Source organism: Coccomyxa subellipsoidea (genome assembly GCF_000258705.1).
Source record: "Coccomyxa subellipsoidea C-169, whole genome shotgun sequence".
Classification (NCBI taxonomy): domain Eukaryota; kingdom Viridiplantae; phylum Chlorophyta; class Trebouxiophyceae; family Coccomyxaceae; genus Coccomyxa; species Coccomyxa subellipsoidea.
The window spans coordinates 164,878-191,119 of NW_005178029.1; the positions used below are offsets into that span (position 1 = coordinate 164,878).

General features: G+C 52.6%; 4 protein-coding genes across 4 annotated transcripts; all 4 read right to left on the reverse strand.

Annotated features, from left to right (window-relative positions):
• Nucleotides 1-366: 366 nt before the first annotated feature.
• COCSUDRAFT_30401 (hypothetical protein) lies at nucleotides 367-8,546 on the reverse strand (the record flags this gene model as incomplete). Its single annotated transcript, XM_005645141.1, has 15 exons — nucleotides 8,462-8,546; nucleotides 8,242-8,309; nucleotides 7,930-8,017; nucleotides 7,500-7,709; nucleotides 6,981-7,188; nucleotides 6,526-6,703; nucleotides 6,018-6,135; nucleotides 5,560-5,698; nucleotides 4,981-5,196; nucleotides 4,383-4,567; nucleotides 3,632-3,826; nucleotides 3,053-3,198; nucleotides 2,313-2,454; nucleotides 999-1,232; nucleotides 367-486 (listed from the first exon to the last, which is right to left on the reverse strand). The coding sequence occupies exons 1-15, from the start codon at nucleotides 8,513-8,515 to the stop codon at nucleotides 367-369; spliced, it is 2,301 nt and encodes a 766-aa protein (XP_005645198.1). The 5' UTR covers nucleotides 8,516-8,546.
• A 1,703-nt stretch (nucleotides 8,547-10,249) lies between these two features.
• On the reverse strand, nucleotides 10,250-17,741 carry COCSUDRAFT_37582 (potassium ion uptake transporter; the record flags this gene model as incomplete). Its single annotated transcript, XM_005645142.1, has 14 exons — nucleotides 10,250-10,349; nucleotides 10,585-10,680; nucleotides 11,239-11,371; nucleotides 12,375-12,503; nucleotides 13,286-13,424; nucleotides 13,824-14,042; nucleotides 14,486-14,659; nucleotides 15,471-15,625; nucleotides 16,024-16,182; nucleotides 16,590-16,752; nucleotides 16,866-16,899; nucleotides 17,032-17,095; nucleotides 17,305-17,364; nucleotides 17,606-17,741. The coding sequence occupies 14 exons, from the start codon at nucleotides 17,739-17,741 to the stop codon at nucleotides 10,250-10,252; spliced, it is 1,761 nt and encodes a 586-aa protein (XP_005645199.1).
• A 2,462-nt stretch (nucleotides 17,742-20,203) lies between these two features.
• On the reverse strand, nucleotides 20,204-24,422 carry COCSUDRAFT_18285 (5-methylaminomethyl-2-thiouridylate-methyltransferase; the record flags this gene model as incomplete). The annotated part of the gene is made up of 9 exons (XM_005645143.1): nucleotides 20,204-20,422; nucleotides 20,913-20,940; nucleotides 21,251-21,424; nucleotides 21,840-21,993; nucleotides 22,335-22,445; nucleotides 22,745-22,842; nucleotides 23,259-23,389; nucleotides 23,805-23,991; nucleotides 24,286-24,422. The coding sequence occupies 9 exons, from the start codon at nucleotides 24,420-24,422 to the stop codon at nucleotides 20,204-20,206; spliced, it is 1,239 nt and encodes a 412-aa protein (XP_005645200.1).
• Nucleotides 24,423-24,943: 521 nt separating this feature from the next.
• COCSUDRAFT_57226 (hypothetical protein) lies at nucleotides 24,944-26,130 on the reverse strand (the record flags this gene model as incomplete). Its single annotated transcript, XM_005645144.1, has 3 exons — nucleotides 24,944-25,124; nucleotides 25,423-25,577; nucleotides 25,999-26,130. 3 exons carry the CDS (start codon nucleotides 26,128-26,130, stop codon nucleotides 24,944-24,946), a joined length of 468 nt encoding a protein of 155 aa, XP_005645201.1.
• Between the last annotated feature and the right edge of the window lie 112 nt (nucleotides 26,131-26,242).

The following is a 26,242-nucleotide window of genomic DNA, read 5'->3' on the forward strand; positions in this document are numbered from 1 at the left end:
TTACGTGTAAAGAGCGTCTCTGTTCGCTTGCAATGTGCTATGTGGATGCCGAGACACAATTGACGTATAGCTTCGAGGAACATGCTGGGATTAAAATGCCGTTCAATTAACACTTGAATCTTGGGTCTGCAGATGACCTCTGAACCTATCGACGTCTGCAATGTTTGCTCTGGCAGTGTCTAACACCAAACGCAAGTCACCAGTGTTGAGCACCGATAAAAATCAAAATCAAGGACTTCATCCTGCTATCAAAGATATTCTTTGCTCTCACGAGGCAATGCACACGGCTGCTAGCTTCCCAGCACAGCATCATACTGGAGCACATGTCGAATTACGTCATCAGTATGTAATTGGTTCCCCCCGTCATCAGTCCTCCCCCTCCAGCACATCGCGTATGGCCTGCACATCCGGGTGGTCCGGGCCGAGAGCAGCCTCCTGGATAATCAGCGCCTTCTGCAGCAACGGCCGCCCGGCCGCATCATTTCCCTGCAGCATTCCCCCAGCAGTGTCAATGTTTCTGTCAAGACAAGCAGCTGGAGCCGGTCATTATTACCAATGTTACACCACGCTGCTCTTGCAAATAGTTAAGGTGCAGGCAAGCTGCAGGTAATGGCTGCCACATGTTCTGACGCTTGACGGACTTGCAAGATCCAGGGAAGACGCGATCAACCGCGGGCTTGGTCCTTGTAATGTGTGCAAACTCCAAGGCTTCACAACAGCATTGATCAGGCGTGTCTTCCTCTCGTATTGTGAGCCGCCAGCCAACCATTTGCCCATAATGAAGACAAGGCAAATGGTGCCTCCTCCTGATTTGCAGATTGATGCGTCATGAACACATGTCTTACCAGTGGTCTTACCAGTGCACAATGCAGAGCATTCAGACCAGATAAAAGACAGTATTCGGCCCTGGTCAGTCGAAACCTTGGTGTCTCCCCCCAACAGAAATGGTGAGAAGCTGGAAGCTACAAGAAGCAGAAGAGAAGGAGCAAAACGCCCACCTGCTCGAGGTGCAGGACAGCGAGGTCCGTAAGGGTGTCCGCGACTTCGGTGGAGCTCGATCCGTAGACCGCCTCGTAGATCCGTAACGCGCGCTCGTACAGCGGCTGTGCACGGCCAAAATCCCCCTGCTGGTTGTACAGGATCGCCAGGTTAGACAACGAGTCCGCCAGGTCTGGATGAGTCGGCCCCAGTACGGCCTCCCTGTGGCGCAGCTCCGCCTCGTGTATCGCCTCCTCAGACCCTGCGCAGGGGCAAATACAAGAACATGTTTAGTCACGTCTGAGTTCGTCTTCCCGACACTGTCTGATCATTTTGCAAATCACGGGTCCAGGACGCCTTAATTGGCTCAGCAGAGAGGCAACACTCTGCTGCCTCTCTGTGATGGGATGGTATGCAACAATGCAACCTGTGGAAATGAACTTGTACACAATCTGTGCCTGGCAAGTGGTTGTTTGTCCAGGGCAGAGAGCACCGAACCTATTTACAAGATAGAACATTTTTCGTCAGGAGACCAGATAGGATGCTGTGGTTGTCAAAGGGCGCACCAGCATTATAGTGGGGCGGATCGACGGGGTAGGCCTCCGCCAGGCTGTAGTGGCTGGAAGCATGCGCGCTCGCCAGCACCGTCACTGGCGCAACCGCGGCGGCCGCCGCCGATTTGTTGGTGCCGGATTTGCCAGTGCGGCCGGCCGCGGCGGCCGGCGCGGGGAAGGGCACGCCCTCGGACAGCCGTCGCGCGACAGCCGGCACCGGCGGCGACGCCGGCCGCGGCGCCGGGGTGGCCCGGCTGCCGCCGAGGGGGGTCCCAGCGCCACCGCCGGCCCGGCCAGGGGGCCCGGCGGCGGCGGCTGCGGGGGATCCGGCCTGCGCGGCAAAGTCGGCCTCCAGCTGCTCCAGGATCTTGGGGTTGAGTCCCGCCGGCAGGTGCTTCCTGACCTGCGCGCCCGCGATGCTGTGCACCTGCGGCCAAACCGAGCCAGCAAGCTCTCATTGCTTTGCAGATGTGACAGTAACTGATTTAAACAGAAACATCTGCAAAGCCACACTGGCTTTCAGCCAAATTCCTCTGAAGAAGCACTGCTGGCTGATGTATATGTGAATGATTGAATGCGAAGAAGGGCACTGAGAAGAATTATGTCGTACAGGTCAGAGCTTGAGCAGGTGTGTCAGATTGACGGTGGCTGCAGGCTCTATAGGATATCCGTTTAGGAGGGGCAATACAGGAAGGCTGGCTGTCGACAAGAGTCAGGACTCAGACCAGCAAATTCATAATAAATCTAAATTAATTCAGAAAAGTCCTTGCTTACCAGGACGGTGATGCGGGTGGCGGCAGCGCGCACGTCTGCGTTGGCGTTCCCTAGCGTGGCACCCAGAAACTTCATGAGGGGCTCCAGGCTAAAGGAGTCGCCCTTGCCCACGCCAAACACCGGTATCAGCACCTCCAGCAGCTGCAGCCTGCGCCAGCCAACCGCAACTTCAACCTTCGTATTTCTAAATAAAAACTCAAGCTTGGTGTCAAGTGGGACTGGCTTGCTCACACAATGCACTTGTGAGATGCCCCGGCAGCAGCAAGCGCCTCCAGCATGAGCAGCATCTTGCGACGCTAAAGGCCTGTCAGTCGTTCATTTGATAGAAGAGCTTGCAGAGGCTCGGCCTCAGATGGGGGGCTCGGGTTGGATAGGCTCAGGGGCTGGCATGCCGTGCTGCACAATGGCTAATTGATGTAGCTCACAACTCTTAGGAGTTGTAATGTACGGCAATTTTTTTGCTCCGTGTGTCCCCAGTACTGTCCTATACCCATGGTAACCTCAAACCATCACAGACGCAGAACACATAGCCATGGATATAGTAAAAAATCCGCCTCCAGCGAGATTTGAACCAGGGACCACTCGCCTGCTAGTCCCGAGATTACTACCCACTAGCAATCAGAAACAAGGCAACCATGAATGCTAAGCACGTTTAGGGTTTAGAGTTACGTCTCTCCTCTGTATAGCCGTGCTTAGGGTTTAGGGTGTAGGGTTTAGGGTTTAGCGTTTCAGATATCAGTGCTTACCTGCCCAGCACCCGCTTCCACTGCGTGGCTTTCTCGGGCTTGAGGAAGAGGGACACCAGCGCAGACAGGCCCGCCTCCTTCTGCTGCGCGAGTGCCAGCAGTGTCTCAACTGCGGCCGCCTGAACTCGCGCATTGTTCTCCCCGGCCTGAAGCATGCAACAAAAATTTGTCAGACTGCTGCAAGATTCAGTCTTGAAAGGTGGAAGAGTGCATGAGGTCATCATCGCATGCTCAAGGAGCAGAAAGTGTATTCCTCGGCTGAAAGGCCACCCTCGCTGATTAGAAAGGCTGCATGCATGCAAAGCCACTACGTTCCAGAATTTTGATATGTGCTTCAAGCAGTTCTCACTGCGCCTGTACTAAAGATGTGATTAGCCACGACAGGAAGGAGAGAACTTCCAGACAAGTCTGTCGGCTCTGCCGGCTTCCTCTAGATCATCGATATGGTTCTTTGTATTGGTGAAAATGCTGTGAAACTGCTCTGCAGGAGCAGTAGAGGCCTATTATCATCATTAGGAACATGGGCATTGCGCAGATGCCCAGTGGATAAACAGCCATAGCCAGCCAGACCAGGCGCACCTTGTCGATGAGCAGCGGTGCCAGGTCAGCGACAAGGGAGGCGCACTCGCGCGGCGCCATGACCCCTGGATTAGTCACCGCGCGCAGCAGGCTCAGCCCCGCCATGTACACTCCTGGGACCTTGTCTGTGAGTGCGATCCGCAAAGAGTGTGCCAGGGATCGCGCCAGCTCCCTCTTTGCGTCCGGGGCCAAGTCCTGGACAACAAGAGAAGTTTTGTTACTGTAAGCTCCACATGCATGCTTTGTGGCCACTGTGGGGGATTGTCTAGCTGCTGTACAGAGCAGTCTTGTAGGCAGCCTATGAAGTTCTCAGTTCAAGGGAGGCCAAACAATTTGAATTGAAGAGGACAGTGCGACAATAAATGCAGCGTCTGGGGTAGGGATGCCCCGGCATGCGCTTCCCGTTAGATGCAAGCTCCTCTGCAAGGTAGTTTGCATGCTTTTGCGGGGCGGGTACGGCTCTTTTGAACAGCGCAGTACTTCCGGAGCTGGTCGGCCTCGTGTGACTGCCCGATCCACATTAAGCGGTGCAAGGAGGTGCGGAATATGACAAAGGATTTCTAATGATCCTTGTGACTGCCAGGGACATGCGGCAGACACAGGTTTCTTTCGCTGAATTCTTAAATCTGTGGATGTCATATGTTTACGCTGTGCAAGTAAGGCTTGCATCTGCCTCCCTCCATCCGCTACAATGGCAGCGCAATTTCGTCTGTGCAAAAGCATCGCTCCGCAGAAAGCGGGTATCACTCACCTGCCCGGACAGCCGCTTCTCGAGGTGCTGCAGGGCGGCTTCGCGTAGCTGCCAATTCTTGGAGAACAGGCAGCGCACCAGGTACTCCTCAAGAACGCTTAGTAACTCTGATGTGTCCTTCGCATCCGCGGCCGATAGCGGCTCCGGGGGCGCCAGATCCCCCGGCCAGCCTGGCGGCGGGGGGCCTGATGACATAAGGTGCATGTCAGCGGATACAAATCAGTCATGCTGGCAAGCTGCTCATTGCTCAGTTTGACACTGTTGGGGGCCCTGATCATGCAACGCATGATGTGAGCGACAAGAGACTATCATACAACGATGCATGATGTCAGCGGACGATATATGACCCAAGTTTTGACCCTACTTGTCACCGGTTTATTAAAGGTGAACTGTCAATGAAGTCGGACAGATGGAAGGGCTATCTACCAGGATACCTGAGGAAGCTCGCCGGTAGCTGAGAACAAACGAGCTTTGAGAGGGAGCTTCTACTGCTACAAAAGCTCAGTCCCAGAGGGAATTTAGTCGAAGAGACCAGTATCAGTCCCCATGTTTGCTGATGAAAATTTAAAACTTAAAATCCTCAGCCTTGCGCACTTACCGGCGGAGTCGGGGGCAGAGGAAGAAACCAGAGCGCGGTCCATGTCGAGCGCGCGGGCGGCCGGGGCCAGGGCCGGCGCGGCGACTTCTGCGGTAGCTGCCGAGTAGCTGCCGCGCGCGACCGCCGGCCGTTCATCGTACGCCTGAGACGGCGTGCTGCTCGCGCGACGGCTGCTGGCCGCGTAGCCGGGGCCCTCGTCCTGGGTCGACCTCCGGCCTGCTTAGGATACCATTGCTGAGCATCAGTCACCATCATTGTGTGACCTTAAGTCACACCACCTCTGCCAAGGTTATACCCCGCAACCTTTTGCATCAACGAGCGGCATCACACCAGGAGATTGACTCTTGACCATCAGGTGCTAATTCATTTTTGTTTGTTAGGGGTGTCATCGTACAAACAAACTTTATTACATGGGCTTGTCAGTAGCATGCAAAGCCGTGTGCGGCTGCACACACCAGGATCTGCAAGAAGGGGATAGAGAACCGCTCAGAATTGCGCATTGCTGCCCTGCCACAGCTTGGGGTCAGTGAGGCGGAGTGCAGGCTTCACAGCAAGACATGCTCCTAGGAGAAATAACACAAGGGGGTTGTGAGAAGGGCAGCGCACCGATGGGTGAGATGGGAATCTCATCATGGTTGCTGTAGGAAGAGGGCGACAGTGCCATGCCATTGGAGTGCTCCTTCCTGCTCCCCAGGCCCCCATTGTATGCAGGCTCCTCCTGCATTGAACGTCCTTTGATTCTCAGATACACCCCTCCAGATGCATGTCAGTCATACATCAGCTTCACTGCCTTGAGACGACTACCTGTACAAGTGCTTAATTTTGTGCCCTGGCATCACTGGTATTCATCACTTCAAAAGTGTTGCCTGATGCGGCCAGCATTACCCAAGGCAGAGATGTCTATGATCACTGCAGCCCACCCTTTCCAGCAGACTGGAACATGTTGCTGCATATATTGAGATGGGTCCTTGACAAGACCAGCCCACCTGTTCATGCGCGTGTCCGCCGCCGCGCTGCCCGCCGAGCTGCCCGGACACCTGCCCGTTGGGTGCGCGGCCGCTGGGGGAAGCTCCCCCGGCCAGCCGCAGCCGCTCGATATCCTGCTTCAGCGCCTTGGCCACGTCATAATCCTCAGCCTCAACCGCCGCCCTCTTCCTGTGGACATTGTTCAGTGTTCTCAGTGTCTGCTAAAATGCTTGATGATAGACAGCTGCTGTTCAGCGGCCGGCGCGAAGGTGGCCTTCTTCCTTACGAGAATATGTAGAAGTTTAGTCATCAGTACGTCACAGAGGTTAGCGGCCAGCCTTGTACTGACAAGATAGGGCAATATCGCTCATCTCTGACTCCATGAAATCCAAAACGAGAGGGTATCGCTCACGATACCTAGCTGGCATGACCAAGAAAGTGACAGAGCTCAAAGAGATTTTCCCAGCCCACACGGGTCCTTCTCATTGCAACACTGCGTGTGTCCCTCGCATTGCTTACTGTGCAAGATTGTGCAAAGGTTTGAACAAAATTAGAACAGAACAAAATCAATGGCCCCACCTGGCTTCCAGGTCCGACAGCTGCGTGGCGACTGCCTTCAGGCGGTCGATGGCCAGTTTCAGGCGCTTGGCCTCGTCATAGTCTTCCTCTGCCACTGCGCACGCCTTCGCTCCCTCCAAATCCCTCAGCCGCGCCGCCGTCTTCACGTCTGCACCGGCGTCCCCTCCGCCCGCCGCACCTACGGAGCGCATGATGTCGGAGTTGATATTTGGGTTTCTGCAGGGCTTGCAGTGCCCCTCGAACGAATGCAGAAGATATCGAGCGGAAGCTTCGCAGGTTGCTTGGGATGAGTTCCAGGCTAGATATACATGCAACATAGCAAGCCAAGCAAAGCAGCCGAAAAATTGCATGCTGAGAAGCGCCAGGATGTTTATAAAGCCAATCTTCTGGAGGAGGTGCAGGAATACAAAGGAAAGATTGCATCAATTTCCCGCTTCGTAGGGGACATTTTGCACCTGGAGAGGTCTCTCCGGCAGTGTCCTCTGATGCGCGAGCGGATGAGCCGTCTCCAGAGCGAGACTGTGCCGACGGCGGCGTTGGCTGCGGCCGGCCAGCCGTCTCCGCCGCAGCGGCCGGCAGGGGGCTGCCGGGGAGCTGCGCGCGCAGCTGCGTGCTGCTGCGCCTGAGCAGCTCCCCCGCTATGCTGACCCCCAGTATTCCCGCCTGCACAACAATGACGCTCCTTCATATATTTCCCCCATGCAGCAATGACAAAGGTGTCTCTTCAAATGTCATCCAGAAACGGGCCTTTTTAACAACTCCATCGTTGCATTCAAGGCAAGTGCCATGCATGCTCAAAGGCACCATCTTAATTATGCAAATCTGCAGCCGCCAGGTTCGATGCAATGTCACAGGGCTGGTCTGCCCTGCATGGGAACAATTACCTGCGCATGCAGGACCTTCTACGACCAGGAAGACAACATGATACATCATTGAAGGTGCAGTACATTGTTCTGCAGAGCTGGGGACTCCACCTGGCTGTAGGCATTCTGGGCATTGGAGTGGCAGCGAGCCAGAACTATTCTCACAAACAGCGCCTGCACGCTGACTGTCACAGACTTGAGCTCGCGCGCTTGCAGCTTGCTGCGCTCGTTGCAGTCAAAGGAGAAGGATCCCAAGCGCTTCCAGGACACTGCCTCGCCTCCCCCAGGCGTCCCAATGTGCAGCTCCACTTTGCTGGCAATCTGCACAGACCGCCGAGATTGAAACCTTGTGCAGATAGGATCCTACTTTGAAATTTGCAGGACATGTGCGTTGGAATGAGGCGTTCGAGAATCGTCTGCTGGCACTACACAGCAGCTACAGAGGGGCCATGTGGGTGCAAAGTGACTTGTACAGAGGTGCTGTTTCAGGTGCTGATTGCAACATGAGAAATATTTCGCGATAAGTGGAAGACAAAATTACCTTGTACTCGTGGCTCAGTATTTGAATCTGGTGCACATTCGCCAGCCCCTCAAGCTGCAGGGTCACCTGCTGTGGCCATTTGCAAAACCTGTCCAGGCACAAGCCTTTCAACGTTGCGCGAAGAAGGACGGCGAGGATGTGACCAGAATGAAATGGTTTCTCTTTGGCTCATGGCATTACGAAGTTCAGTCCTAGGGGAAGTTGCTCGGGACAGTTGAAAAGTTCTCATCTTGAAGTATGAAGGAAAACAACATACTCCATTTGCCCTGATGGCAGGCCAGGCATCAGCGCGATGAGGATACAAACACGTACCTAGGAGTCTGCCATCCCTTCACTTGTGGATCTTTGCAGAGAAGCTCGCTTACAGGATAATCTGCATCCTGCACACCATAAACACAAAAGTTGGGGATTGCCGGCTCGTATGGGCCATCACTTTATGGCATCGAGCCAACATCGCCGTGCAAGCACACGCATTACATCTGAAGAAAGGTCCTCTGCCCTGCATTGTATCTGGTAGAGAGATGTTGCGAACCTCGCCAGAGCACGAGCTGATGGTGAAGCCCAGCTTCGGGGCTGAACTCCCCATCTGAAATCTTCCGAAAGATTTCTCACCTCGCACCAATCCGTATGCAATTTCTGTTCTTCGGAAAAGGAAAGAACGGCTTCTGATGGGGGGATGCGTTTTCAATTTGGCGGGGTTTTCCGCGAGGGCTTGGGAAATGCCCTCTTCGGGCAAGGGGTACGATAAAAATACAATACGAACCAACTTCTTGAGGGTGGAGCTCTGTGGAGAAAAGTTCGTTTCACTAATGAACGAAGGCAATGCCACTTGCAAATCGGGGCATGCCTAACAATCTTGTCGCCCATAGCCACACAGTACCAGTATCAGTGCATAAATAATTGCAATCTCTGCTAGCCATGCTGTAGCTCCCCATAGATGACAAGTCAATGTACTTCAAGCAGTTCGGGTGTTTCACGACACAAGTTACAGCAGAGACCAAAGCATCCCCTTCGCAAGGAAGAGCACACCACCGTATTTTAGTCATTTTATCTTGGACCACAGCAGGCCTAAGGGTCAGAGCACCATCAAGATGACTGTAACCAATGGCGCGGAAATAATGGCAATGCAGAAATAAGCTCCACCACAGGCGAAGCCACAGAAAGAAATAGCATGTGGTGCATGGCCGTACTGTATTCAGCCACCATCCTTATCTTTCGCGGCTTTGAATGGCCTTGTCAAGACCATGAAAGATCTGTCAAATGGCCTTGCTTGACTTCAAATTGCTGTATTCATCCCTCCGGGTGAGTCACCTTCTCACGAGCAGTGCCTTTCTTAACTGTCAGACCACATGGGCTTGTGAGGTCCAAACACAGGAGACCACCCACGACAGCTGCAGCAGTGCCCTTCCAGCTGTTCAAACTTCAGATTCACACTTCAAACACGATGCCGAATTGGATCAGATTCGCGCGTGGAACATTCCAGGCGTGGTTACGTGCGCGGGTGACAAGAGCCAGGGGGTTATAGCCGTATTCCAGCAGGAACCGGCGCCAGCATGGAGAGCCTGAACAGGCAACATTATTAGTATCGGCTTTCATCATTTATTTCATGATCGTATGGTCAATGTGGACGGCATCTGCAATGCAAGTCAAGCTCACAATGTCACGTTAAGGCCATGCTAACAGTCTTCCCCCATGATCACTGATCATGCACTCAAATTAGCGTGCCAGAAACTGATGTCTTCGCATGTGAGAAATTGGCGAATTATGAAAAAATGCCAAGCTAGTGATTCCCGGCTTAGAAAATCCAGAAAGAAGATGGCAAAGGGTGTGGGTTCTTTAAAAAGGGAAACTGCAATTCACCTTCGCGCGATTCGCAGGTTGTGCTGCCCATAACATACACCATCTTGGGCTCCTTGTCAGCCTGCAACAGAACAAGAGAGCCCCATCACTCGCAGTTCAAAGGCCGGGACGCCAAATCGAAGATTGATGTATGTCAGGTCCGATAAATTCAATCTGCAGGAAGTACTGTGATCTTTGCGATGACAGACAGACAGATACACCGCACAGCATCCATCCCACTAAATGCAACAGCAACCGCAGCATAGAATGCACAGCGGCTGAGAGTTTCACGTTCCCATCATAGTGAGAAGTTCCCAGTGATAATGCACGGACGAAAGCAGCAGGGCACAGTAAAGCAATAGGATGAGTGGCAGACAGAATGAGATTATTACTATTATTATTATTACAAGCTTGCTGCCAGAAGCAAGGTGCGTCTGCAGAAGCTGCAGTAAAGGCTGCCAAACTGAGATTAGGGCAGGGCTTATACCGGGAGGGAGGCGCCAAGGGGCTTGATGGCAACGGCCAGCTCCTGCTTCAGGGCAGCAGCAAAGGCTGGACCCATGTCGACGACATCAGAGTACCTGCATGACAGCAGCAGGCCACAATTCTCAGCCAATTTTTGGCCCAGAGATGATAGCTGCGCGCCAGCAATGCTGGGTGAAGCGTGCAAATAATTACATAGTATGCTTGGGAAATCATGTGATTGCAATTGTCCCTTTTCTCTCACTCAGGGCAGCAATGTGGCAAGACCCGCGTTCCGTTTCCAATTTGAATAGCAGAGGGTTAAGGTACGGGAGCTGCAGGCAAGTGGCGCACCCGTAACGGGCAACAGCGCGGTAGAAGCCGGGAGCGTTAGTAAGCGGCCGCAGCAGGAAGCGCTCCTCTGGGAGCACCGAAGACACCGGCACACTCCTGCATGGCATGCCTCTCAGTAATCCCAAAGTCTCCGGTACTGTACTTGATCAGTGGAATTGCTTTACTTGGACACCTATATAATGAGTATCAGCTCAGCATAATTCTCTGAGAATCTGGCATTGCAAGGAATCAAACTGCGTGTTCATCTGCTCACACGTGCTTGCAAGATCTCCCTTGACATTTCATGTCCTGTGCAGTATTATTATTATTATTATTATTATTATTATTATTATTATTATTATTATTATTATTATTGTTATTGTTGTTGTTATTATACGCGCTTTTCCTGCCGAAGGCAAGGTGCGTCTGCAGACAAGCTGCATGTAAAGGCTGCCAAACTCCTACCCCTTGTTGGACTCGCCAGATCCAAGCAAGACCCAATCAACCGTGGGCACGGTGCTCAGTATTTGTACCGCCCCCCGCCAGCCTGTGTAGTAGACCGTAGCGTAATCCCGCAATACTGTCAAAGGAAGTCTGAACATGCCAGCTGCATGCTCAACACAGCAAATGCAGAGCACCCTGCTTACTAACCAGCAGTTGCAGGGAGAGTCTCACCGTACGGTGAGCAGGATGATGGTTTCGTAGACTGCCGGAAGGTTAGTCATCATGTGGATGAAGACAGGGGGCGCCTCTGAGACGGTGTCCGAGAAGACAACGCCCGTTCCGGGGACGCGAGTCACCACCTCGCCTGCGGCGAAGATACACTTTGTATTAGTAATCATCTAACAACGTTGTTTTTGCCAGAGGCAAGATGTGTCTGCAAACAACCTGAAAAGCCGACCCCATTTCACAAAGATTAAAAACAACAAACTTGCGCAACTTGAACATTTTGTCAGGACCCGAGCACGGCCCAATCAACAGGCTCAGGACTCATACTGGCCCGCGCCTGCCGCGGCCTTCCATCTCAGACACCATTGTTCCTTGATTGGCATTAATATGCAGCTGCCTCCTGAAGTACAGAAGGAGCTGCAACGCAGACATGTAGATTGTGCGCTGTCATCATCTAGCCTCATTATCCCCTGAGCAGGGTGCTATGTGTTCTGCAGCTAGGCTGCAATTCCCTGCGCGTGCTGCAACATATTATCTTGTGCATCGAGTAGCTGTTGGCCTGAAGGGTTGGAATTGGGGGGCTCGCCTGTTTTGGAGAGCAGCAGCGGCTGCTTGGAGCCGCCAAGAGTGATGCCCTCCTCGTCATCAGCCTCCTTCCCACTGCAGCCAGAAACAGATTTGATTTTAAGTTCAAGCTGCATGCCTCTTATCCAACCCGAGGCACACATCACAAAAATAAATGACAGTGGAAGAGGTGGCAGGCTGCAGATACTTACAATTAACAGCTATGTGTCGGGATTTGGCAGGAGTTTGGAAATCCTCAAGCAACCCTCTACAGCGCAGGGCATAGAATGTCAAACCCTGGGTATGTATAATACAGGGGGAGGAAGTCAGGGACTCACTTGGAGGGGGGACCCAGCGCCACCACTAAGAATGAGGACCCGTCACTGAGAGGGGGGAACCGGCACACGCAAATATGGGGGACCCGTTTGGGGGGACCCAGTGCTGTTGGTAACGGGGGGGGGCGGGGGGGGGGGGGGGTATTTCCTGGGCGGGACTTAGCGCCAGTACTAACAGGGGGGATTCTGGGAGGGGGGACTGCGTGCAATTAGTAAGAGGGGGGACTCACTGGGAAGGGGGACCCAGGGCCAGGACTTGCTCCAGGTACTGCGAGTTGGCCTTGACGTAGACGCTCTTGCGCTGGCGGCCGTAGAACCAGATGGCGCTGATGGCGAAAACCACTACTGACAGCGCGATGGGGAACCAGCCGCCTGTTTCACAAAAAAAATCACAGAATATTTGAGTCAATTTCATCAATGTTTCCAACTACTCGAGCAATTTTTGGAGGCAGCCACCTGTTTCACACAGTGCACAATATGATCTTTAAGCCGGGTTTCACTCGATAAGTGAACACCTAAGCTCCCATTCAATGGGAATGAGACACATGGAGTCCCCTTTCAGTCACGCCAGGGGTATGAAGACTGCAGTTTAGAAGTGTTGCTAGTGACTCATTTTTGAGAGAGCACAAACAGTTGACAGGCTGCCTAGAGAACGCAGTAAGCACTAGTAATATTAGTAAGAAAGACATGTGTCATAACAATCGTCCCTTGAGGACGCATTTGTTGGTCACAGGACTATGACCAAAGCAACCTCTCGAATTTAGTCTGCCATGCAGCCGCGCCAAGCAGCAAGGGCTTCTGCCGCAGTCACATTCAGAGCCCATCATAGTTGCACCATTCGGTCAGAACACTTTTTGGGGACCGTATGCACGGCCGAATATACGGTCATACTGTATTACAAAAAACGGAGTACGGTCAAAACGGCCTATTTTGGCCCAAAACACCGAATATTATTATTGTTATTATTACACGCTTTTCCTGCCAAAGGCATGGTGCGCCTGCAGACAGACACCGAATAGACGACCGAATATTAACCGTATGCCGAATGGCCGAATCCGTATGGTGCAACTATGGAGCCCATGCATGAAAAGGACGCTAGTGAGCAAGGTGGATGTTCAGTGGAAAACAAATGCAAACCGAAAAAGGATTCTCACCGTTGAGAAACTTGAAGAGGTTGGCAGACAGGTAGGCGCCGTCGATGAGCAGGAACAGCGCATAGATTGGAAGGGAGATGAGAGGGTTGACGTTGTAAACGACCATGGAAGCCAGGAACATCAGGTTGGTGGTGATCAGCTGCACAGCACAGCAGCCGTCCGGGTGACTCAACTGCTTCTATTTCACTTGGAATTTATATGCATGCTTGCACCGAGCGACCAAAAATTAAGCCGTTGCCGTTCTTTAGAGCCTCCCTTGACTTATGCCCGACCATATGTCAGCACACACAAGTGCACCTCAAATGGTCCCTCTTTGTGCACTTTGCAGCTTTAGTTTGCAAAGACTTCTTTGTTGTGCCCAATTGAAAAACTTAATTTTTTCTTTTGCCTCTGCAATGCGCCTCTGAACAAAAACTGGCACTGCAGGACCGAGTAAGAGTGGCTCATATGACACCGCAGGAATAGCGACTCACCCTGGCAATGCAGCAGTGACTAACAAGAAGTGATCCTGACAGGGCAATGACTGATCGTGACTCACCATGACAAACGTTACGGCAACACCGTAGCCGTTACCGATCGCGGTCCCATTCTGGAACCCGGCCACCACCGCAACGGTGAGCACCATGAGAATCCAGTTGATCCAGGGGATGTAGATCTGGCCCACGATGACTGATGAGGTGTGGATGATGTTGAGCCGAGGAAAGCAGCCCAGATTGATCGACTGCTTGATGATCGAGAAGGCTCCCGAGATCATGGCCTGCCGCATGCATACCAGGCAATATCAGTCCATCAGTACTCACAGCACATGGCTTCCAGCCCAGGGCGATGATTCTAATAAGGCTGCCGCATTCATACGGACTGGTCACAAAGATACTTGCATCATGCTGCGCCAGAGTCTGCCCGTGCAACATCTGCTGCAAGTTTCTGAAACCCCTTGCCCCTAATGTGACGATTGGCAAGGGATTTGAAATTTTGAGGTGATGTGCTGGGCCTGATCAGGAGCCGAGCGGCTTCTGCTCAGTCTGTGGGCACGCATTGTACAACTCCACTCTCTCATGGGAGGTTACACCAATGCAGAAGAACACAAGAGGGGTTGCAGCTCCCAGCTCATATACACGATGGCCATTTGGAACTGAAAATGGATATGTCGATCGTCATATTTATGTTGAAATTTAAATTTGAATTTGAATTAGAGCGTGCCTGGCTGGCGACGATGGCGGCGAGAACTGCGACGACAAACATGGGCCAGTAGACTGGGGAGGGAATGCTGGCGTAGAATGTGGTCGAGTAGGAATCTGGGTTGACCATCAGGAAAGCCGCCTGGCCCAGGTATGTGATGATGAGCGAGGGGTAGGCCACAAACAGGAAGCTCAACTGCAAATCATACACAGAAACTGTCTCAGTGTAAAAAAAAGTGAAAAACAAGTTGTCTGGCGCCGCAGGCTCTGCTCTGCTTTGGTGCCCACAAAAGGTTCACATATAAATGGCATAAGAGGTTGGAAAGCCATGTAAGGGAAGCTCAGCTGCATAGCACAGGGCGAATCTGTGTAAGTTGCAGAAAGGGAAATGCATTGTGACCAATGAAATGCCACAGGGATCATGCAAGAGCTCCGCATAGCCGGAAGGCGCGAAGCACACAGGGAAAGGCAGCGTATTGTATACTTTGGAAGCACGGCATAGTTGCACGACACCTGACACGCGTGTCAGGTGTCGGAGTGTCGCGAACGTTCGCAAACGCGTGTCGAGATTTTGGCCATTTCCGACACCGCTCCGACACCGGGTTACGTAAGGGTTACGTTTGACCGTTTCTGACTGTTTTTGGCCGCTTGGACGCCGGGAAATGACCAACAACACCCCAAACACATATAACATGCTTGTAAAGGTGTTTAGAGACAATTCCGATGTGTTTTGATGCGTTGTCGGGTCCGGGAACAGCTTTTTGAGGTTCCGTCAGCCTTAGTAACCTGTAGTCATCACCCGATTGCATGGTTACTAACGTCCCCAGGTCTGGACACGCGTGTCGCGGTGTCGCAGTGTCGCGAACGTTCGCAAACGCGTGTCCAAATTTTGACCAGCCGTGTCGTGCAACTATGAAGCACGGTGCATTGTTCACCCACAAAAAGCAACTAACGTGACCAGTGGATGCTTTTCAAAGCTGCTGTCGTCAAAAGCACAGCACACTCACCCGGATGGATGCTTTTGAGAAGTGGCCCAGATCGGCGTACATGGCTTCTGTGCCGGTGATGCACAGCAGAGTTCCGCCCAGGGCAGTCCAGCCGCTGAAACCTTTGCGGATGAAGAAGAGAAACAGGTAGTGCGGTGATAGCGCCTTGAAGATGGCTGCGCAGACACAAAACATGTTTTCTTTTCAAGCAGTGATCTTTAGAGCCCCTTTCCAACGGGGCTCCGACGATGGATAGTGCTAGCAGAAGGCGTGACATGCATGATTGGGTACCTATGCAAATGGTTGCCAAAGCCTTTTGACAAAGGCAAGTTCCCTAGATGCAGTGTGGCACGAAGCGTGGAAGCATGCAAATCAAATATGTCGGCTAAATTTTCCTGAGCTTGCAGCTTATGACATGGTTCTGCAAAGATATCGCGTTGGCAGCACTGCGAAATGACATGTTTCCGCATTTACATGCTGCCTCACTTGCCCACTTGGGTTTCAGTGGCTCTTTGAGATTGCCTCTTCTTAAAGGTATGGTCCGCAAGGGTTGAAGGACTCGAAGGGGTCTCACCGGGGTAGTAGATGATGATGTTGTAGAGGTTGATCATGACGTTGGCCACAAACCAGATGAGCACGATCGGCGCAAATGTGAACCCGACTTTGCTGGTGCCCACTCGCTGGAACACAAACAGCAAGATGAGGATCGCACAGCTGATGCCCACGATTGCACCTGCAAACACGAAGCAACATCAGCAGTGACCTTGCAGACAATGGTTGTCACAAGGTACATGCCGTCTGGCTGCGGCAGTCCATCATGCCCGCAATTCTGTCTGCTTCATGCTTGAGTAATCCTTTTCCCCTGCTTCAAAATGCCGGCCATGCTCTGATTATTACTGTGACAAACAAGCACTTGACATGATGAGGTCATGCTGAAAGCCAAAACGTCACACATGCACAGGAAACAAAGACATCTCATCGTCCAAGATAGGACGGGAACTGAATCAGGCATTCCGCCAGATCAGCACGTGCATGCCAAGATAGGCTGGGCACGTTTTGAACATTGCGGAAATGTTAGTGTTTGGGATGCAGGATTCAGGACCCCAACGATAATCAGATGATGGCCAGATCAGGCCGCACCAGTTGTAATGCTGGGCGCTGCAACTTGGATGCCAACGACAGCGGAGATCACAGAGATGGCCGGAGTGAGCACTCCATCTCCGATGATCATGGACGTGGCAAGAAGCACAACGGCTAGCAGAAGTACCCGGGCGCCCTTGGAACTCCGCAAGAGTGCGGCGATCTGCGAGGTGAGTCATCTGGGGTGAGTCATCGTCAGTCATGTTTGACACCTGGATTGCCTCCCAGAAAAAAGAGCTTGCCCCTGAGGCCTAGGATCGGCATCGATGGTTTCACACGTGTGTTGCTGAAGGGGTTGTGGCTTTGCTTTCTGTATAGCTATGCGCTCAAGTCACTGATCAAAACCACAGTACATGCAAGAAACACAAGGCATTACAAGCGCCAAGCAAGGAGGAATGGCTACTTCAATGTGCAAACAGGAGTGCAACAACATTAACAGTACATTCCTGCGGACAAGAAGCACGAACATATTCTATTTTGCACGGTGTGGTTTATAATCAGACAAACTCACGTACCACAACAAGCAGGTTGCAGCTATCAGATGTCCTGGGGGTGTGCTGCTAGAGAGCTGGATGCAGTGAGCAAGAGAGAACAGAGAAAGGCTTGGCGCATGCCTTTGCGCCGATGGTGCGGGGTTTAGCGCGGGTGGATGACTCGATCATCTGAGCGCTGGTGTATCGGGACAGGTGCAGGTCTGACGCGTTGGGCGATCCACTGCCGGGGGTGGATATGCCGGCGTAGCGGGTGATCAAACTATACAGCGCAAACGTTCCACCTGTGCACGCAGCACATATGAAGCGTTTGCAAATGGGTTTTGCTTGCCTATACGCTGAGTCCACTTCCTGTAAATTGCCCATCTTCGCCAGGCCTCATGTGGTTGAGGTTTGCGCAGCCACACACAGGCTGGCCCACAAGCTGAAAGGTGCTGCATGTCAGTTCTGTTGATGTGGGGCGGAGTATTTGTCGCATTGTTGTGCAAGAATTTCACAGCAAATGGAAGCCAGATGATGAAGTACCTTCGCCGTGATCATCTGCTGTCAGCACAATACACACGTACCTGCACAGAGCAGAAGCAGACAGGTTGTCACTAAGAGCAACTACCAACGCACTTCCATGCACCACACTGATGCATCCAGCCATCACCGTGATCATATGAAGGTTGGCAGAAGCTCTCAGGCGCCAGGCTGTGCATACAGGACAACTCTGAGGTAAGCAAGTGGGAGGCAGAGCGCGTGCAAGGCCTCACTTGAAAACCACCACGAGGGTGATTGTCCAGAAGATGAGGCTCATGAGACCCTGCACAGCAGCAGCAGTTTTCGCATTATGTACCGGGTTGGCCAGCATCTGTGCACCTTCTGTGGCTACACACGAGACCCAGTGCAGTGAGAATGTCACAAGTCTATCTGCTCGTCACAGCGATTGAATTGGGGACAGAGCCACAAGAGGCAGGGGTGGCTCACCACAACATCCTCCTGAGAGGGGCTGCTAGTGAAGGTGGAAGCATACACGTACAGCGGCGATGTGCCAATGTCTGCACAGCTTACATAAGATTTGTTCAGGCATGATCAAAGATCAATATTATTCAGCTTTCCGGGTTCAGACTTCGGACAGCTTTACACAACCTTCAGATCCAGCTTGGCACATCATGAACATTGCCAGACTGCCAGCAAGAGCCAGCTTTTAGGGAGTCTGACTCAGGGCTGAGTGCATAAGAGGCATGTGCCAGGCGCCTTAGGGGGTGTGCTGTGTGCACGTATGCAAGATTACGAGAGTGTATGGGACAGGAAGGCAGCAGGGCTCACCTCCATAGATGACACCAATGCTCCTGCAGGGACACACAATGTATTATCTCAGCACAGACATTGGAGTGTGCTCACTGATAATTCTTAAGTATTGTAGATCATGATCATTGGCCACGAATCTTATGCAGCAGACATTATAATTACACGGTTTTCCTGCCAAAGGCAAGGGCGTCTGCAGACAAGCTGCATGTAAAGGCTGCAAAATTTCCTACCGCTTGTTGGACTCGCCAGATCCAAGCAAGACCCAATTAACCGTGGGCACGGTGCTCAGTATTTGTACCGCCCCCCGCCAGCCGGGGCCAAGCAGACATAAGGATATGTGAATCACCTGTACGCGAGGCCAAGGGTGACTCCCCAAGTGGCTTTCTGCAGGACACAGCAACTCACAATTCAGACCAATCGCTTCTGGTATCAGATGCAAGCTTGTACTATGGGCTATGAACAGATATGCAATGGCTGCAAGGTCTAAGCACACACAAAAGAGCAGGCCTGCGATCATACTTATCAACTTGCAAGGCAGCCATTACTGGGTAGCGGAAACTCGCGGAGGCGGAGAAAATTGAGGCTCCAGGGATGCGTACCTTGAGAGATTGACTCTTCACGTTGCCCTCGAGGTCACGGTCATCGTGAAGGGACACCGCCGCCTTCTTCGCCTGGGGCCGGCTGGCCTCCGATGGCTTCAAACTCTTGTTCGAAGCCAGGCCTCCGGCGCCGGTTGCTGCAGCTGCCATTCTGCAGCCAGTAATACCGATCAGGAACATTTGCCATAAGATTAGGACTTGGGAACGCCTGGCGGCTATGCTTTGCCTAGGAACCTGCTCAGATGCGATGCTTGGCGAACGCCTTTCTCCTACCAGCACATCACGTACTGCCTCGTGAAAGGGACTTCGATAGAGAATTCTAGCGCATGTTGATTTCTTAATGCGCTCGATGCACAAGTGTGCTTATCACAGCAAGGGAACAAACGGGTCCAACCGTTGTGCCCAAGGTTTTCGCACCTGCAGATGCGCAGGATGCTCACTGAGCGCGGCTGTCCGGTGCACCTACTTTCTGGCAATGCAGCTCCTGCGGTATCCAATGTTGAAGGATGGTCCGCTTGGATCAGGCTATCGCAGATACCTAGCGTCCGTCCGGAATGGAAGCTATGGCGCGAGAGATAATGGGAGACGCAGGCGTAGCTGCCCGGCCGAACAGGAAGCTACGGCAGGCGTTACCTCGGGTCACATGAACCCAGCTTCCTCCTGGACGGAAACTGCTTGCAGAAGCAGTCCTCGGCCGAAAGCTTGGCCAAACAGATGGCTGGATGAAGCCAGCTCAGGACGGCATGGCATCTGAGCATATTGGCAGGTCACATGCTGAAGAGAAACTTAGCTGACTGCAGCTGTTAACAACGTTGGAACTCATCACCAAAGCTTTAAGCTAAAGAGTATGCACGCTCTCTGCTAAGTGCATGCAGCTCTCCTACGTTGCATTAGTTTACAGCATCAGTTTCTTCACTGCCCGCGCAGGGCTTCAAGAACGTCACCTACCCAAGCTCGTGAACACGGTACCTGCAACATCTACAGATATCTCATCACGAGGCTTGCCACTACCGTGTGCAGTGCATAACTTTCACGCATTCCTAGTGCAATGATAAGCTCGCAGGGCCTCGTAAATCTGCATCTTTCTTCCGCTAGTCCAGTTTGGTGCATAACATATTTTCTCGAGACAAGAGTGGCTCTAGAGACTGGCTCAGACCTGCGTTTGTAATAAACGCAGTACAGCATGCATTGGCTGACTAGTGACAAATCGGTGTTGACTGGACACCCTAGCTCAAGCCGCCTGCGCCTCATCAATGGTGTCTGCAGTTTCTAAGAGGGTTTTGTCCAGGGGAATGCCACGCTCGAAGAGGCTCTGGCCGGGGTGTAAAACAGGGGCGCTGCCCAGACAGACATCTCCCTGGTACATGACAAATGCCTGCTGCGGTGTTATCGCGCGCGCCGGCTGCCTGAATCTCACCAAAAGTCCTGCAAGACACAAGCACCAAGTGAACTCTCTGCACGCCCTTGCAGTCAAGGTGTTGTGTTTACATTTTATTGGTTCCTTCTGTTAGTAAAGTTTCCCCTAATGTCTCTCGGATGCCTTGCTTGGATCTGGCAAGTCCAGCAAGGCGCAGGATTTTGGCAGCCTTCAACTGCAGCTTGCCTGCAGGATGCACCTTGCCTCTTGGCAGGAAAAGCTTGTAATAGTAATCTGTAAAATAATGCCTCTCTGTATCCTGTTCTCCAACCGGATCAAAGGAAGACAAGGGCAGTCTTTCATCTTGGCAAAGTCATTCATCATCTTCGGTGGTCTAAATGATGAAGAAGATGTAAGCTTACACATTGCACTCCGGAATGTTTTTGGGCGGCCTGCCAAAAGATGACTCACCAGGTGACTCATCAGCACCGTCAGCGTCGGCCAGGCGGCAGTGCGCGCTGCGCTGCAGCGCGTCTGACGTGGCGGCTGCGGCGGCAGGCGATAATCCTGTCACGTCCTCCACTGTGCACTCGCGCAGCACCTGACGGTACCTGCAACAGCATTAGCGAGACCCTTCAAGCCCCTTGCACGTCTGTGCTGCCAAGAACAGCACAACCATGTGGGTCCACATTGAATGCTGAGACATTCCTTCCTTGAGACTTCATCAAATGGTGCTGCAGGCCTCGGGCTAGTTGGATTGCTCTTGGAAGACGCTAGGCAAAAGAACACGCTCGCTTGAATTTATATGCAGCGTGATGCAGACCCGGGGCTGTGTCTTGTGAAGCACCATGTGCGCAAGGAAGGACTTTGTTAATATGGAACACAGTATAAGATAAGCAGGTTTAAAAAGAAAAGCCGCACCTGGCCTTGTAATGGCAGCGCAGGGGGGTCCCGGCAGCCAGCTCCGGTGGGGGGTCCCCCCCAATCCAATGGGGGAACCGCAGCGCAGCTGTGGAGCAGAACAGCGCCGGATGGTCCCCGCCGCGCGCCACGTACGCCCGGCGTTCCCTCATGTCCTTCCCCACCACATACACCCTGCAGCAATGAGTAAATGTGAATCAGTATCTGTTCTATCTTCCAGGGTCTCATCTCTTGCTCTCAGAAAGTGTCGTACCTTCCCGGGTTGAGTCATTTCTTGCCACCCTATATGCTCTATCTACCGTGCTTATGTATATCTTCTGTCACCGACTGGTGTATCCGTTTCTTGCTGTCACTATTTACTCTGACTCCAGGGTTGTGCTCAGAGGGTTGTCCCCTTCTCTCATCAGAGCAGGATTGCAGCGAGGAGTGCCTCAGTGTACCCCATTTACAGCACAAAACATATGCTGCCATTGCAGCTGCGCCTTTGCACTAGCATCTAGACTAGAAGTGCCGCCCTGCCTAACAAACCGCATTCTGCATGCAGCCTTCTTAAGACTATCTGTTCCTGAGGTATGGCGCGGAGACTGACCGTTCGGGCAGCCCGCTGATGCCGGCGCCCTGCCCATGGGTCATGGCTGCTAGGTTGGCGCAGTTTCCCACAGCTTCCCCGCTCTCCACGTCCACGAATGTCCCCGGAACCGGCTGCGCAAACTCGCCGATAAAGTCCCCAAACTGACGCCGCCCTGTCATGCGGTTGAAGTAGTCAGACACTGCTTGAGCTAAGCTGTCCAATCTTTCTGCAGCAACAAAACGTCAGCAAAAGAGAGAGGCTTGGATGAGGGCTCAAACGGCCTGAATTCCCATTGCTTTGAACAGTAAGAGAGACAGAATGTGCAAGGATTTAATGACTGCCTCCAAAACCCCCACAACACGCCGACAGAGACGCTGTAAACATGGGTAGGGAGAGGATCTGATCCCCAGTCAACCATGACATGTACAGGTTGCAGACAAGTGACAAAATTAGAATCTTCTGCCAACAAATCTTCTGCCAACAAATCTTGATGTGGGGAGTGGGGCAGCACACCGATGAAGCAGATGCCCGCGCTGCTCTTGCGGGCAGCGCTGGGCAGCCCGGCCGCCTCAGCCACGCGGCGTACCTCCGCCTTGCGCATGGCCCCGAGCGGAAACAGCACATCTGCATCACAATAGCACCTTCCATTTAAGGAAACAAACCGCGGACATAAAGCGTCAAACTGACCAGTTCTTAACAAGCGGAGCTCCTTGAGGAACCTCGTAGTTATCATACATTCACGCTACATAGTCGCCTGTGTCCCGGGCACAGCTATATGGCCAGGTGCTCTTCAAGAGTACAATTCTGCTGAGGGCTGAGTTTTGGCATCGAGCTAAAATGGCATTTTGAATGGAAGATGAGACCAAGGAAATAAGGTATGAAACGTAACAAGGGAAATACAATGGGACAGGTGCGGACGTCACCTGACAGAGCGGTGCCCTCCACGGATGCCAGGAAGTAGGACTGGTCTTTAGAGGCGTCCCTTCCTCGCAGCAACTGCGGCCGCCCCGTTTGCTCACACCTGCGCAGTCCCATCCTATCCGCTCTTAAACCTTGTAGATGATGCCCCGCTGGACTCCGCATAATGACAACCTTGTCAAGTGGCATGACTAGTCAGTATGGGCATGGCAGACTTCCCTGATCCGCGGCACAACTGCCTTGCCCTGTCTGTGTGACACATGCATGCATATTATCAAATTGACAATACAAGGCAGTCAGAGAGCTGATGGTCGTCACCTGCAATGCGAGTTGCAGCATTGCTGGGATATATTTACATTTTCGGGGACAGTTCTGCGTCTTAATCGAAGAGAAGCACTGTAAAACATTGTACGCAGGCGGCAGAGAGATGTGGGTATTGAAGCCCACCTGCGGTGCGACCATAGTGTACTGTCATGCATGCATGCATGCATGACAGACATGTTTGTGAAGGGCGCCCACCTGCTGATGCGCGCATAGTGCCCTGTGGCGACACAGTCAGCGCCCAGGCCGCGGCAGAAGTCCAGCAGGGCGCCGAATTTTATGTGGCGATTGCACGCCAGGTCTGGGTTTGGCGTGAGTCCTTGGCTGCACTGCACACCATTTGCAAATACACCGTCAACTGGCCGCCCTGGCTAATTGACAAGGTGTTCATGCTGCTCATGCGCTATTCGACAGCTTCTTGTGACAATGTAGCTTTGTGGGAGAGTCTTATAAGCATGGCGCACGATGGGGTAAATCACCCCTTTCTGGCTGTATGAATACATCAATAGAAGGAGAGGAGATAAGCAGAAAAAATACATTATATGCTCAGCCTTCCTTAATAACAGTCCTTGAGTACCTCGATTCTCTTGTGACAAATGAAGAATCGCATGTATGAATTGTATGTATGTCGCTACATGCAGACCATCTCGAGTCTGTACATTTGGACCCTTTCATCCAGACGGGCCCTGTCTCCTATCGCCTCAATTGCATCAGCGCGCAACCATTGAGGAGCTGGTTCTGTACCTGGGCGACAAACTCTGAGAAGACCTGCGTCCAGTACTGGCGCACAAAGTCTGCATGGTGGATCGGGATGCCCAGGTGGGCCGCCACACGCTGCGCATCGGTCCAGTCAGCATCCGCTGAGCACGCTGAGTCACCCCTCTCCTCAGCCTCGTCCCAGTTGCGCATGAACACCCCGACCACATCATGCCTGCAAGCGCATAAACACCCATTTCATTCTATAGTCTCGCGCAATCATGCGCAAGATGGAGTACATGCGAGCCTGTCAAAGTTTCCAAAGCCATTCCAGTCCTTGTTCACATGGCGTGCCTACTCAGGTGTAAGTCCGAAAGATCCAAAGCTGAGATGGCCTTGCTCTTTGCAATGAGACCAATAGATCCTCCTGACCCTCTTAAAGCTTTGATCAGACACTCAGGTAATCAAGGTATATGGTACATCAAAATCGGCCTGGGATGCACAGCAGTGTTCTGTCACCAGGACGCACCCTTGCTGCTTGAGCATCCAGGCGGCCACGGTGGAGTCAACGCCGCCGGACAGACCCACCGCCACGGTCCTCTTACCCTCCACCTCGCGGCCCCCAACCCACGTCTTAATTCCCCTTGCCGCCCCAAAACCTTCCATCGCCGCCGCCCCTTGCGCTCGCACTTGCGTCAAGAGCAGGCTTGCTCGTGGAATCTGTCTCTGGTGCATGCTCGCCCTCTCGGCTAGGCTGTCAGTGGAGGATACAGGCATGTTCCGTGACCCCAGAGATGCACCGGTGCTCGGGCCTGCACTGTGATGGCTGCAGCGTCTGCCAGCAAGCACCTCCGCTGCGATGCTGGCCAGAGAATCCAGTCCACCACAGCTGGGGACTGTCGTGAATGAAGTGCCTTGGGGGCATTCCCTTGTGGCATTTGTCTGATGCAGGTGAGGAACTGACTCTCCAGCTGGGCATTGCGGCTGATGACTGAAGGATCGCTGCCGTGGGGATGTGGCAGCGGCTGTGCTAGTCACGCAGAAAGGTGCCAGAGCCAGGCTGGAAGCTGCTTGAAGCTGCACGGCCAGGGGAGCTATGGTTTGAGACTCTGCTGCGGCGACACTGAGCCCTGGTTTGCAGAGCCAGCTGAAGCCATGAACAGCCCTCATGACTGGCAGATCTTTTGTCAGATCTCCTTCTTTGCTGCTGCTGCTACACCGCGGTCGGCTGCAGCTTTCCCCTTCTGAGAAGCTTCTGAGGGTGAGGAGTCACCGTCTGCCTGACTGATCCCTTCGGCTGTGCTGCCAGGATCAAAGAGCTCCTTTCGCTGCTGCGCGGTGTCGACTGTGCCGATCTGAGTCAGGAACCTGAGCGCAGCACATAATTTATTGTCACGTCTGCCTAGCATTGCCCTTGTCAGGGATGAAACTCTTTTGCGCGCATGTAATAGTACACGGTAGAAACCTGGAGGTAAATCCATCACCCAAACTTGACAGGAGAAAGTAAAGGAAAGATGCATTGAAGAATCTTCCCAGCACCGACCTCCCCAGAATACATTAGGGAACATGTGTCTACTAGTGCTAGTGCCTACTCCCATCAAGAATAAGGGTGCAGGAAAATTGTAAATATGCAGAGATGGTTTAAAGGGCAAGTTGCCAATCGCACCAGTTGATGAGGAAGAAGAGGCCAATGGCCAGGAAGAGCAGGAAGGCGACGTGGGGTACAAGTGCTGGGGCACCATTGATGCTCAGGGCCAGCAAAGACCCCAGAGACAGGATGCAGCCAATGAGCGCCAAGTTTAGCAGCAGCACTGTCGGCTTCTGCAAGGGGACAAGGAAATATTCCAACCAGTAGCTGTAATTTCTGTACCTTCGGCTGTCTCTTTGTATGGAAGTGGATGTAGAAGATAAAGAGTGCTGAAAATGTTGCTGATAGATGCAATATCCAAAGTGAAACAAATTGTCAGGGATGAGACGTTTGCGCACATTAACACCACTCGTGAGCGCTCCATATAGCACATCTTCAACCCACATGCCTGCGGATACACAAAAGAATTGATGGGCAGCAGCAAACAAGGGCCTGAAGATATTTTGAAGAATTTACATGTAATATACGTGCGTTGGCATAAGGCGATGACTCCAGAAGTGCACACCTTCAACTCGAGATTGTGCTGTGTACTACCATCAGAAAGGCCCAGCCGCCCACTGCAAGGAATGCTAAGACTGAGAGCACTACGCCTACTGTTGTTGCAGAAGATGCGTGCGTATCTCTGTACTTCTTCTCCTGTGCCTCTGGTTGGAACGGATCAAGCTGACCGTCTGTCTCCTCCCCAAAAACGATCTGTTTGTTGAGGCGCCTCCTCCTAGCTCCCATGATACACTTGCTCTGTCAAGAGTATCATTGATCAATGATCATCGATCTCTTGAGAAGATACAATTTTTTTTATTCAGACATTTGGCATGCCTGTCTCTCGGCAAAATATTGC